Genomic DNA, 10,996 nt, shown 5'->3' on the forward strand with positions numbered 1-10,996 from the left:
CCCAGAGCCAGCCGCATCTTGTGTGTGTGTGTGTGTGTGTGTGTGTGTGTGTGCGTCTCTCCCCAGAGCTAGCCGCATCTTGTGTGTGTGCGTGTCTCTACCCAGAGCCAGCCGCATCTTGTGTGTGTGTGTGTGTGTGTGTGTGCGTCTCTCCCCAGAGCCAGCCGCATCTTGTGTGTGTGTGCGTGTGCGTCTCTCCCCAGAGCCAGCCGCATCTTGTGTGTGTGTGCGTCTCTCCCCAGAGCCAGCCGCATCTTGTGTGTGTGCGCGTCTCTCCCCAGAGCCAGCCGCATCTTGTGTGTGTGCGCGTCTCTCCCCAGAGCCAGCCGCATCTTGTGTGTGTGTGTGTGTGTGTGTGTGCGTCTCTCCCCAGAGCTAGCCGCATCTTGTGTGTGTGTGTGTCTCTCCCCAGAGCCAGCCGCATCTTGTGTGTGTGCGCGTCTCTCCCCAGAGCCAGCCGCATCTTGTGTGTGTGTGTGTGTGTGTGCGTCTCTCCCCAGAGCCAGCCGCATCTTGTGTGTGTGTGCGTGTGCGTCTCTCCCCAGAGCCAGCCGCATCTTGTGTGTGTGTGCGTCTCTCCCCAGAGCCAGCCGCATCTTGTGTGTGTGTGTGTGTGTGCGTCTCTCCCCAGAGCTAGCCGCATCTTGTGTGTGTGTGTGTCTCTCCCCAGAGCCAGACACATCTTGTGTGTGTGTGTGTCTCTCCCCAGAGCCAGCTGCATCTTGTGTGTGTGTGTGTGTGCGTCTCTCCCCAGAGCTAGCCGCATCTTGTGTGTGTGTGTGTCTCTCCCCAGAGCCAGCCGCATCTTGTGTGTGTGCGCGTCTCTCCCCAGAGCCAGCCGCATCTTGTGTGTGTGTGTGTGTGTGTGCGTCTCTCCCCAGAGCCAGCCGCATCTTGTGTGTGTGTGCGTGTGCGTCTCTCCCCAGAGCCAGCCGCATCTTGTGTGTGTGTGCGTCTCTCCCCAGAGCCAGCCGCATCTTGTGTGTGTGTGTGTGTGTGCGTCTCTCCCCAGAGCTAGCCGCATCTTGTGTGTGTGTGTGTCTCTCCCCAGAGCCAGACACATCTTGTGTGTGTGTGTGTCTCTCCCCAGAGCTAGCCGCATCTTGTGTGTGTGCGTCTCTCCCCAGAGCCAGACACATCTTGTGTGTGTGTGTGTCTCTCCCCAGAGCCAGACACATCTTGTCGTGTGTGTGTGTGCGTGCGTCTCTCCCCAGAGCCAGACACATCTTGTCGTGTGTGTGTGTGTGTGCGTCTCTCCCCAGAGCCAGACACATCTTGTCGTGTGTGTGTGTGTGTGCGTCTCTCCCCAGAGCCAGACACATCTTGTCGTGTGTGTGTGTGTGTGTGTGCATCTCTCCCCAGAGCCAGAGGCATCTTGCCATGTGTGCATGCGTGAATCTCCCCCCTGAGCCAGACACATCTTTCCTTGTGTGTGTGTGTGTGTGTGTGCACGCGTCTCCCCTCCTTCCCTGCCCAAGCCAGACACATCTTGCCTTGTGTGTGTGCGTGCGTCTCCCACCCTGATCCAGCTTCCCTTGTGTGTGCATCTCCGCCCCCCAGAACCAGACACATCTTGCCTTCTGTGTGAGTGTGTGTATGTGTCTCTCCCCCCCGCCAGATGCAGCTTGCGCTGTGTATGCGTGTGTGTGCGTGTGCGTGTGTGTCGCCCCCCCGCCACACACATCCTCCCTGGGGACAATCAGGAGTCACCCCTGACTGCACTGGGGGCGGGGCTGATTTCTAACCTCAGTTCCCCAGGGGTTAATCTGGAGTCCTAGCTGGCTGCGCTGGCATGACTCCAGATTTACTCCGGAGTTTCCAGTCAAGTCCCGGCCCGTCGCCCTCGGCTGTAGGATGCATCCCATGAAAGGAGGCAGCTTTATTCTCACAGCACCAATGTACACAGGAGGCGGGAGTGACTGGCCCCTGCTGGATGGAATAAGCCCCGGTCACCGCCGTGTCATAGTCCACATACCGCTCCGGGCGGAGGGGGAGTCGCTGCAGCACCAGCTGCAGAGGCTGGGGCTGGGCTGGGGGAGGGGAGGGGTGTCCCCTCACCCCCCCGCTGAGGCTAGTCGATCATGTTGAACTGCACTAGCCCCTCGGCCGCCCCGCCGGGCCCCAGGGCCTCCCGCAGCTGGGTCCAGAACATGTCCTCCGCCTCGGGCTGCTCCGGCCAGTGCAGGTAGCTGCGCTGCTTCACCAGCTTCCGCAGGCGGTGGTAGGGCGAGAGGCTGCGGGGGGAGAGGCCGAGATATGAGCCCTGGGACCCACGGCGGGGGTCACGCCCCTCCCACAAACCTAGTACCCGGCCCCACCACCCACAGCAGCGCCCTCGGAGCCCCCCACAGCCAGCACCTGGGCCTGCCCCCCCAGTGCCCTCGGAGCCCCCCACAGCCAGCACCTAGGCCTGCCCCCCCAGTGCCCTCAGAGCCCCCCACAGCCAGCACCTAGGCCTGCCCCCCCAGTGCCCTCAGAGCCCCCCACAGCCAGCACCTGGGCCTGCCCCCCCAGTGCCCTGGGAGCCCCCCGCAGCCAGCACCTGGGCCTGCCCCCCCAGTGCCCTCGGAGCCCCCCACAGCCAGCACCTGGGCCTACCCCCCCAGTGCCCTCGGAGCCCCCCACAGCCAGCACCTGGGCCTGCCCCCCCCGTGCCCTCGGAGCCCCCCACAGCCAGCACCTGGGCCTGCCCCCCCAGTGCCCTCGGAGCCCCCCACAGCCAGCACCTGGGCCCCCCCCCAGTGCCCTCGGAGCCCCCCACAGCCAGCACCTGGGCCTCCCCCCAGTGCCCTCGGAGCCCCCCACAGCCAGCACCTGGGCCTGCCCCCCCAGTGCCCTCGGAGCCCCCCACAGCCAGCACCTGGGCCTGCCCCCACAGTGGCCCCAGGAAGCCCAACCCCACAGCACCCTGGGAGCCCCCCCACAGCTAGCGCCCGGCCCCACCACCCCACAGTGCGCCTGAGAGCCCCCCCCCCCACAACTAGCGCCTGGTCCTACCCCCCACAGTGCCCCTAGGAGCCCCCCCACAACTAACACCCGGGTCCACCCCCACAGGTGCCCCTGAGAGCCCCCCCCACAGCTAGCACCCAGCCCCACCCCCCACCGCACCCCTGGGAGTGCCCCCAGCTAGTGCCCAGCTCCCCTCCTCACTGCCTCTGGCAGCCCTCCTGCCCCACAGCGCCCCCTGCTGGCGGTGGCCGGGGCCGGGTTAGCGGGGGCCCCTCACCGGAAGTTGGGGATCTCCTCTAGGAAGACGACAACCAGCGGGTCCTGGCCCTGGTAGTAGGTCCTGGCGCAGGCCAGCTGCATCTCCAGGGAGCACCACTCGCTCTCCAGGTAGCGGGCGCTGACCAGGCACAGGGCCTTGCGGCTGCTGCTCACCCCAGCCTGCACGTTGTCCAGGTAATAGGCCCCGGGGGCGAAGTCCCGGGGCCCGAAGCAGAGCCGGAACTGGGGCTGCCCTTCCTCCTCCAGCTTGGCCAGCAGCGTGCGCGCCACCCACGCCTCGTCCTGGGGGCAGCAGGACACGTAGGCGTCGTACTGGTAGCCCCGCCGGTCCCGCCGCAGCCGGCCCCGGCCCCAGGCCCGCAGCAGGTAGTACCCGTACCGCAGCGTCCAGCCCAGCTTGGCCCCCACCAGGGACCCCGCCAGCGTCAGGAAGGTGGCGGTGAAAGCGGCGGCGAAGAAGAAGACGCCCGTGTCCATGTTGCAGAAAGCCAGGTCCTGGGCTTGGAAGAGCGCCTCCCGCACGCCGGGCCCCTGGCAGAGGTAGGAGCCCAGCAGGGCCACCTGGACCCCCGGCTCGGCCGCCGACCAATTCTGGAACTTGGCGTTCTCACAGGAGCAGGCCAGGGGGTTCCCGGAGAGGTCCAGGTACCGCAGCGAGTGCAGGGAGTTCAGCAGGTCTACGCTCACGGTCTGCAGACGGTTCTTCTGCAGCGACAGACGCTCCAGAGAGGCCAGGCCGGAGAAGACCTCGCTGGACAGGTCCCGGAGCCAGCTGCGGTCCATGCTCAGCCTCCGGAGGCTGCCCAGGCCTTGGAAGAAGCCCGGGCGGAGGCTGAAGTGGCTTTCCCGGCCGGGGTCGACATCGGAGAGATCCAGGCAGCTGAGGTTGGCCAAGGGGGCCAGCGAGAGGTTGACGAAGACCTTGCCGGGGTTGTCACGCAGGCTGAGCTCCCGGAGGTGGCCCAGGCCTTGGAAGAGTTCGGAGGGCAGCTGGACGGAGGAGCTGGCCTCCTGCGAGCCCAGGTCCAGGCGCTGCAGGGCCAGCAGGCCGGCGAAGGGGGCGGGCGAGTCGTACCGGCTGTAGGCCAGGAGGCCGTTGTGGCTGAGGTCCAGGCTCTCCAGGGCTTTCAGGCCCAGGAAGGAGCCCTTGGAGAGCTTGTAGAGGCCGTTGCGGGCCAGCGAGAGGTGGCGGAGGGAGGTGAGGCCCTTGAAGGCCCTTTTCTGGAGGGTCAGGATGTGGTTGCCGGCGAGCAGCAGGGTGCGGAGGTGGTTCAGGTTCCTGAAGGCGTAGGTCTTGATGTACTGGAGGTTGTTGTCGCTCAGGTCCAGGGTCTCCACCTTGCGGGCGTAGCTGAAGGTGTCGCGGGTGACGGCCGCCAGCTGACAGCCCTGCAGCAGCAGGGTCCTCAGGGAGGCCATGCCCAGAAAGGTCCCCTTGTAGACGTAGGTGAGGAGCGGTTTCGGGACAGGTCCAGGTAGGCCAGGCCGCTGAGGGGCTTGAAGACGCCGTCCGGCAGCTTGGTGAGGTGGTTGCGACGCAGCACCAGAGCCCGGAGCCGGGGCAGCGGCCCGCCCCAGGCGCCGGCACTCAGCCACTGGGCTTTGCACTTGTCCAGCACGAGGGACTCCAGCCGGGGGAAGGCGCGGAAGATGCCCTCGTCCAGCTGGCTCAGCGGGGTGGTGGACAGGTCCAGGTGGGTCAGGTTGGTGCAGGCGCCCAGCTGGCCCAGCTCTCTGGCCGCGACCTTGGAGTGCTGGATTTCCAGGGCGGTCAGCGCCGGCAGGCTGCTCAAGACCCGGCAGGCCAGCCCCAGCTCCGAGGCCAGCGCCGGGCGCATGCTGGACCAGTGCAGGGCCCGGAGGTTGGGCAGTGGCAGGCCCAGGAGGTAGGACATGTTGAGGGGGTTTTCATCCAAGTTCAGCTCCTCCAAGCGGGGCGTCAGGCGGAAGGCCCCGGCCTCCAGGCGGGTCAGGTTGTTGCGGGTCAGGTTGAGCGAGCGCAGGCCGGGCAGCCGGCAGCCGGCGAGGTCCAGCCAGGTGATGTTGTTGTTCTGCAGCTTGAGGTGCTCCAAGGAGGGCATGGAGAGCGGGCCGAGGGGGGCGGAGACCCAGTTGGAGTCCAGGTCGAGGAAGGTGAGGTTAGCCAAGCCGCCGGCGGCCGCGGCCACCTCCTGGAGCCGGGAGAGCCGGTTGTAGGGCAGGTGCAGCTGCTGGAGGCCCCGAGGGGCAGCCAGGGAGGTGGGGTGCAGGGCCGCCAGGGCGTTATGCCCCAGGAGCAGCACCCGCAGGCCCGTCAGGTCGGTGAGAGCCCCGGGGCCCAGGGTCTCCAGCTGGTTCTGGCTGAGGTTCAGCAGCGCCAGCTGGGCCAGGCCCTGGAAGGCGCCGGGCGGGAGGGCGCGGAGGCGGTTGCGGTCCAGCCGCAGCTCCAGCAGGTGGGGCAGGTGGGTGAAGGCGGCGGGCGGCAGGGCCTGCAGGGCGTTGAGGGAGGCGTTGAGCCAGCGGGTGGAGTTAGGCAGCGGGGCGATGGCCGGGCCCAGCTGGGTGATGCCGCGGCCCACGCAGTCCACCAGGTGCGGCTGCTCGTACGACAGCAGGCACCAGGCGAAGCCAAAGGCCCCGGCGCCGCGGGCACAGGCGGCGGCTGCCAGGAGCCACAGGGGCAGGGCCAGGGGCATGGTGGGAGCCGAGGGGCTTGCGGGGGCTGTGAGTGTGTCCCTGCTGGCTCTGTGTGTGTGTGTGTCACTGCCCCCTGCTGGCTGTGTGTGTGTGTGTGTGTGTGTGTGTGTGTGTGTGTGTGTGTCACTGCCCCCTGCTGGCTGTGTGTGTGTGTGTGTGTGTGTGTGTGTGTGTGTGTCACTGCCCCCTGCTGGCTGTGTGTGTGTGTGTGTGTGTCACTGCCCCCTGCTGGTTGTGTCTGTGTGTGTGTGTGTGTGTGTGTGTCACTGCCCCCTGCTGGTTGTGTCTCTGTGTGTGTGTCACTGCCCCCTGCTGGTTGTGTCTGTGTGTGTGTGTGTGTGTGTGTGTCACTGCCCCCTGCTGGTTGTGTGTGTGTGTGTGTGTGTGTGTGTCACTGCCCCCTGCTGGCTGTGTCTGTGTGTGTGTGTGTGTGTGTGTGTGTGTGTGTCACTGCCCCCTGCTGGTTGTGTGTGTGTGTGTGTGTGTGTGTGTCACTGCCCCCTGCTGGTTGTGTCTGTGTGTGTGTGTGTGTGTGTGTGTGTGTGTCACTGCCCCCTGCTGGCTGTGTCTGTGTGTGTGTGTGTGTGTGTGTGTGTGTCACTGCCCCCTGCTGGCTGTGTCTGTGTGTGTGTGTGTGTCACTGCCCCCTGCTGGCTGTGTCTCTGTGTGTGTGTGTGTGTGTGTGTGTGTCACTGCCCCCTGCTGGCTGTGTGTGTGTGTGTGTGTGTGTGTGTGTGTGTGTGTGTCACTGCCCCCTGCTGGCTGTGTGTGTGTGTGTGTGTGTGTGTGTGTGTGTCACTGCCCCCTGCTGGTTGTGTCTGTGTGTGTGTGTGTGTGTGTGTGTCACTGCCCCCTGCTGGTTGTGTCTCTGTGTGTGTGTCACTGCCCCCTGCTGGTTGTGTGTGTGTGTGTGTGTGTGTGTGTGTGTCACTGCCCCCTGCTGGTTGTGTGTGTGTGTGTGTGTGTGTGTGTGTGTCACTGCCCCCTGCTGGTTGTGTCTGTGTGTGTGTGTGTGTGTGTGTCACTGCCCCCTGCTGGTTGTGTGTGTGTGTGTGTGTGTGTGTGTGTGTGTGTGTGTGTCACTGCCCCCTGCTGGTTGTGTCTCTGTGTGTGTTTTCACTGCCCCCTGCTGGCTGTGTGTGTGTGTGTGTGTGTCACTGCCCCCTGCTGGCTGTGTGTGTGTGCGTGTGTGTGCCTCTGCCCCCTGGTTGGATGTGTGTGTGTGTCACTGCCCCCTGCTGGCTGTGTGTGTGTGTGTGTGTGTGTCTCTGCCCCCTGCTGGCTGTGCGTGTGTGTGTCTCTGCCCCCCCCCGGTTGGATGTGTGTGTGTGTCTCTGCCCCCTGCTGGCTGTGTGTGTGTGTGTGTGTCACTGCCCCCTGCTGGTTGTGTGTGTGTGTGTGTGTGTGTGTGTGTGGCAGTGTACCCTGCTGGCTGTGTGTGTGTGTGTGTGTGTGGCAGTGTACCCTGCTGGTTGTGTCTCTGTGTGTGTGTGGCAGTGTACCCTGCTGGCTGTGTGTGTGTGTGTGTCTCTGCCCCCCGCTGGCTGTGTGTATATGTGTGTGTGTCTCTCTCTGTCCCCTGCTGTGATGTGTGCGTGTGTGTGGCAGTGTCCCCTGCTGGTTGTATATGTGTGTGTGTGTCTCTGCCCCCTGCTGGCTGTGTGTGTGTGTCTCTTGCCCCTGCTGGGATGTGTGTGGGGGGGGCACTACCCCCTGCTGGGTGTGTGTGTGTGTGTGTGTGTGTGTGTGTGTGTGTGTGTGCCCCCTGCTGGTTGTGTGTGTGTGTGGCACTGCCCCTGCTAGTTGTGTGTGTGTGTGTCTGCCCCCTGCTGTGATATGCGTGTGTGTGTGTGTGCGTGTGTGTGCGCGCGTGTGTGTCTCTGCCCCTGAGTGACCTGGGAGCGGTGCTGTGATTGGTTGCTCAGGGAACTTGATGGCACCCCTAGTCCAAGGGCAGCTGCTTTAGAAGAGCCCCGGCTCCGGCTGCGCTGCCCGACCCAGCCCAGAGGCCCCTGCAATGAAAAAAGCAACTTGTGTTCTGGGCACTAGTGGCGGGAGCAGGGGCTGGGAGCTGGGACTCCGGGGTTCTCTCCCCTGCTCCTCGGGGAGGGGAGTGGGGACTAGGGGTTAGAGCGAGGCCCGGCGGCGGGTTCTCTCCCCACGCCTGCCACCAGCACTCTGCGCCCTGCGGGGCCAGTGAGCACTTCCCCTTCTGCAGAGCCGGGCGACGGAAACTGGCTCGGGAGCCCGGTGGGATCAGAGCGATAGTGAGGGGAAAGGGCTTAAATCCAGGCTAAGCAGCGTCGCTGGGGCGCGGGGCTCCCACCTGGCAGCAGGTGCCCGACTCAGTTCTGGGGCCCCTGCGTACCAGCTTGACTGGGTCTCCATCCTATCCCCAGGGCGCGACCCCCCCAATCAAGTCTCCACCCCTCCCCACTTCAGGAGAGAGGCCAAGAGCTGTCTGGGCCCTGGGTACAAGAGTCCCCTAGATGGGGTCCCCTGGAAATGGGGGGGCTGTGTTGGGTGACGTTCTGGGGGGGGGGAAGGGGATGGCTGCCCCCTGCTATGGCCCAGCACTCTGCGGGGCAGCGCTTCTGGGGCACTTCCTGCTGGAGCTGGCAACTCGGGGGGCAGAGAGTGGGGGGGGTCCCAGTTGAGGGGTTGGCTGCCCCGTACCCCTCTCTCAGCTTTCATGGGTGGGGCTGGAGCTGTTAAATCCTTACTAGGAAGAAAGGGGGGTTGTGGGCAGCTGTGGGGCCTTGCAGCGAGTCAAGGGGGGCAGGAGTATGCCCATGTGACCAGCCCCCCAATTTGGCCAGTGCCCCTCATTCCCGCCCCGCAGCCCCTGCTGGCCCCGCCCTGCCCCCCAGCCCTACAAGTGCCCCTCACTCTCCCCCCCCAAACCTGTGGTGAAAGTAATTTAAAGTTTCTTACAGGTGCAGGTTCTTACCGGCCTATAACCCAGGCTCCCTGCCAGCTCTGGAACTAGCTCCCCTGCCCGCCCTGCCCCGCTCTCACCTGCCGTCAGAGCGCAGACTTTCCGCAGGGTCCGTCCCCTCCCTTTTAGTGAACTAAAACTTCTCCCTTGGGTGTCACTTGGCTGCTACTTCCTCCTCCTGCAGCGCGCTGCTGACAGCATCGGAAACCAATCTGCTGCGGAAATTGCAGCAGCGGACGTGTGTGCAGAGTGGGTCAAAGGGGCACCCTGCCCCACACAGGTCATGAGCCCCTCGCCCACTCCTGCAGCCCAGTGCCTCCTCCTGGCCCCTCTCTGCAGCCCAGTGCCCCCCCCCCCCCGCCTCCCAACAGCCCCTAGTGCCCTGCTTGGGGTAGAATAGTGATAGAAATGTAGCCGTGTTAGTCTGGGGTAGTTGAAGCAAAATGCAGGACAATGTAGCACTTTAAAGACTAACAAGATGGTTTATTAGATGATGAGCTTTCGTGGGCCAGACCCACTTCCTCAGATCAAATAGTGGAAGAAAGTAGTCACAACCATATATACCAAAGGATACAATTAAAAAAAATGAACAAATATGAAAAGGACAAATCACATTGCAGAACAGAAGGGGGATGCGGGGGGGGGGGGGGGGGGGGGGGGGGAGGGGGGAGGAAGGAAGGTAAGTGTCTGTGAATTGCTGATATTAAAGGTAGGGAGAGTGGGATGTTTGTGAGTTAATGGTATTACAGGTGATAATTGGGGAAACTGTCTTGGTAATGGGTGAGAAAGTTCAAAGACTTGGGGTACTGGGCCCAGCCCTGGCTGCTGGGGAGCTGCTGTGGCGGTGGGTGGGCAGCAGGGGGCAGGCTGGCTGCAGGCTCCAATCTGAGCGGGAGCCCATCCATCGCTGGGGCGGGGCAGGTGCTGGCCCCAGTCCCATGGGAACAGGGAGCCCAGAGCGCCATGGACGTGCCTGGGAGCCCAGCCAGCCCTGGGGAGCGAGGCGGGGAGGCTGCCGACGTCGCGCCGGGGAAAGGGGCCGCACAGACCTGGGGGGAGGCTGCAGCAGACAACTGGGAGAGGAACCCAGGGAGGGGAGAAAGGGGAAGAGGGGGCAGAGTCCTGCTGGTGCCCCCAGTCCTGACCCACCGGCCCAGCCCTGGGCTCCCCCGCCCCCCAGTACTGCTGGTGCCCCCCAGTTCCGACCCGCAGCTCCCGTGGCACATGAGGCATAAATTGCAAGTGACATTTGGTCACAGATTTTAGGACTTAGAAGGGAGCGCGCCCCCTGCTGGCCCCCTCCGTGCACCCGAGCGCCCCCTGCTGTGGCCCCCTCCGTGCACCCGAGCGCCCCCTGCTGGCCCCTTCGGTGCACTCCAGCGCCCCCTGCGGCCCCCTCTGTGCACCCCAGTGCCCCCTGCTGGCCCCTTCGGTGCACTCCAGCGCCCCCTGTTGGCCCCTTCGGTGCACCCCAGCGCCCCCTGCTGGCCCCCTCCTTGCACCCCAGAGCCCCCTGTTGGCTCCTTCGGTGCACCCCAGCGCCCCCTGCTGGCACCCTCCGTGCACCCCAGCGCCCCCTGCTGGCCCCTTCAGTGCACTCCAGCGCCCCCTGCTGGCCCCTTCAGTGCACTCCAGCACCCCCTGCTGGCCCCCTCGGTGCACCCCAACGCCCCCTGTTGGCCCCTTCGGTGCACTCCAGCGCCCCCTGCTGGCCCCCTCGGTGCACCCCAGCGCCCCCTGTTGGCCCCTTCGGTGCACTCCAGCGCCCCCTGCTGGCCCCTTCGGTGCACTCCAGCGCCCCCTGCTGGCCCCTTCCCCTGCAGCACAGGCGCCCCCTACCGCCACAATGGGGTCAGCCCGAACTGCCCCATGGCCCCTTGGTCCATCCACCGGGCTGATCGCAGCGAGGCCAGGACGGGGTGTATTTCGATTGGGGAACGGCGGGGGAGGGGTGCGTTCTCCTGTTTCTTTGCATATGCAAATAAGTCAAGAGGCCCCTCCCATTTCATGCTAAACTGCCCTAGATTGGGAGGGGCGGGGCAGGCACGGGCGACTTCCGATTGGCTGGAAAGTTTTGTACAGTCTGGAGAGGTGGACGGATTTTTTTGTCTCTGTCTCTCGCTGGAACCCCCCCCCCCCCCGCATCCCGGCCCC

General features: G+C 64.8%; 1 protein-coding gene and 1 long non-coding RNA gene across 2 annotated transcripts; both read right to left on the bottom strand.

The window, feature by feature from the left end:
- Positions 1–1,859: 1,859 nt before the first annotated feature.
- LOC142825582 (uncharacterized) lies at positions 1,860–6,178 on the bottom strand. Its single transcript, XM_075917476.1, is given in 3 exon segments — positions 1,860–2,234; positions 3,227–4,680; positions 4,683–6,178. Coding segments are annotated over 3 exon segments (2,838 nt in total). The 5' UTR covers positions 5,904–6,178; the 3' UTR covers positions 1,860–2,071.
- Positions 6,179–6,855: 677 nt separating this feature from the next.
- Positions 6,856–10,907, bottom strand: LOC142825593 (uncharacterized). Its single transcript, XR_012899975.1, has 3 exons — positions 10,682–10,907; positions 8,923–9,054; positions 6,856–7,916 (listed from the first exon to the last, which is right to left on the bottom strand). It is a non-coding gene; the product is annotated as an uncharacterized LOC142825593 (long non-coding RNA).
- Between the last annotated feature and the right edge of the window lie 89 nt (positions 10,908–10,996).

The sequence above is a fragment of the Pelodiscus sinensis genome, unplaced genomic scaffold (genome assembly GCF_049634645.1).
Source record: "Pelodiscus sinensis isolate JC-2024 unplaced genomic scaffold, ASM4963464v1 ctg86, whole genome shotgun sequence".
NCBI lineage: Eukaryota > Metazoa > Chordata > Testudines > Trionychidae > Pelodiscus > Pelodiscus sinensis.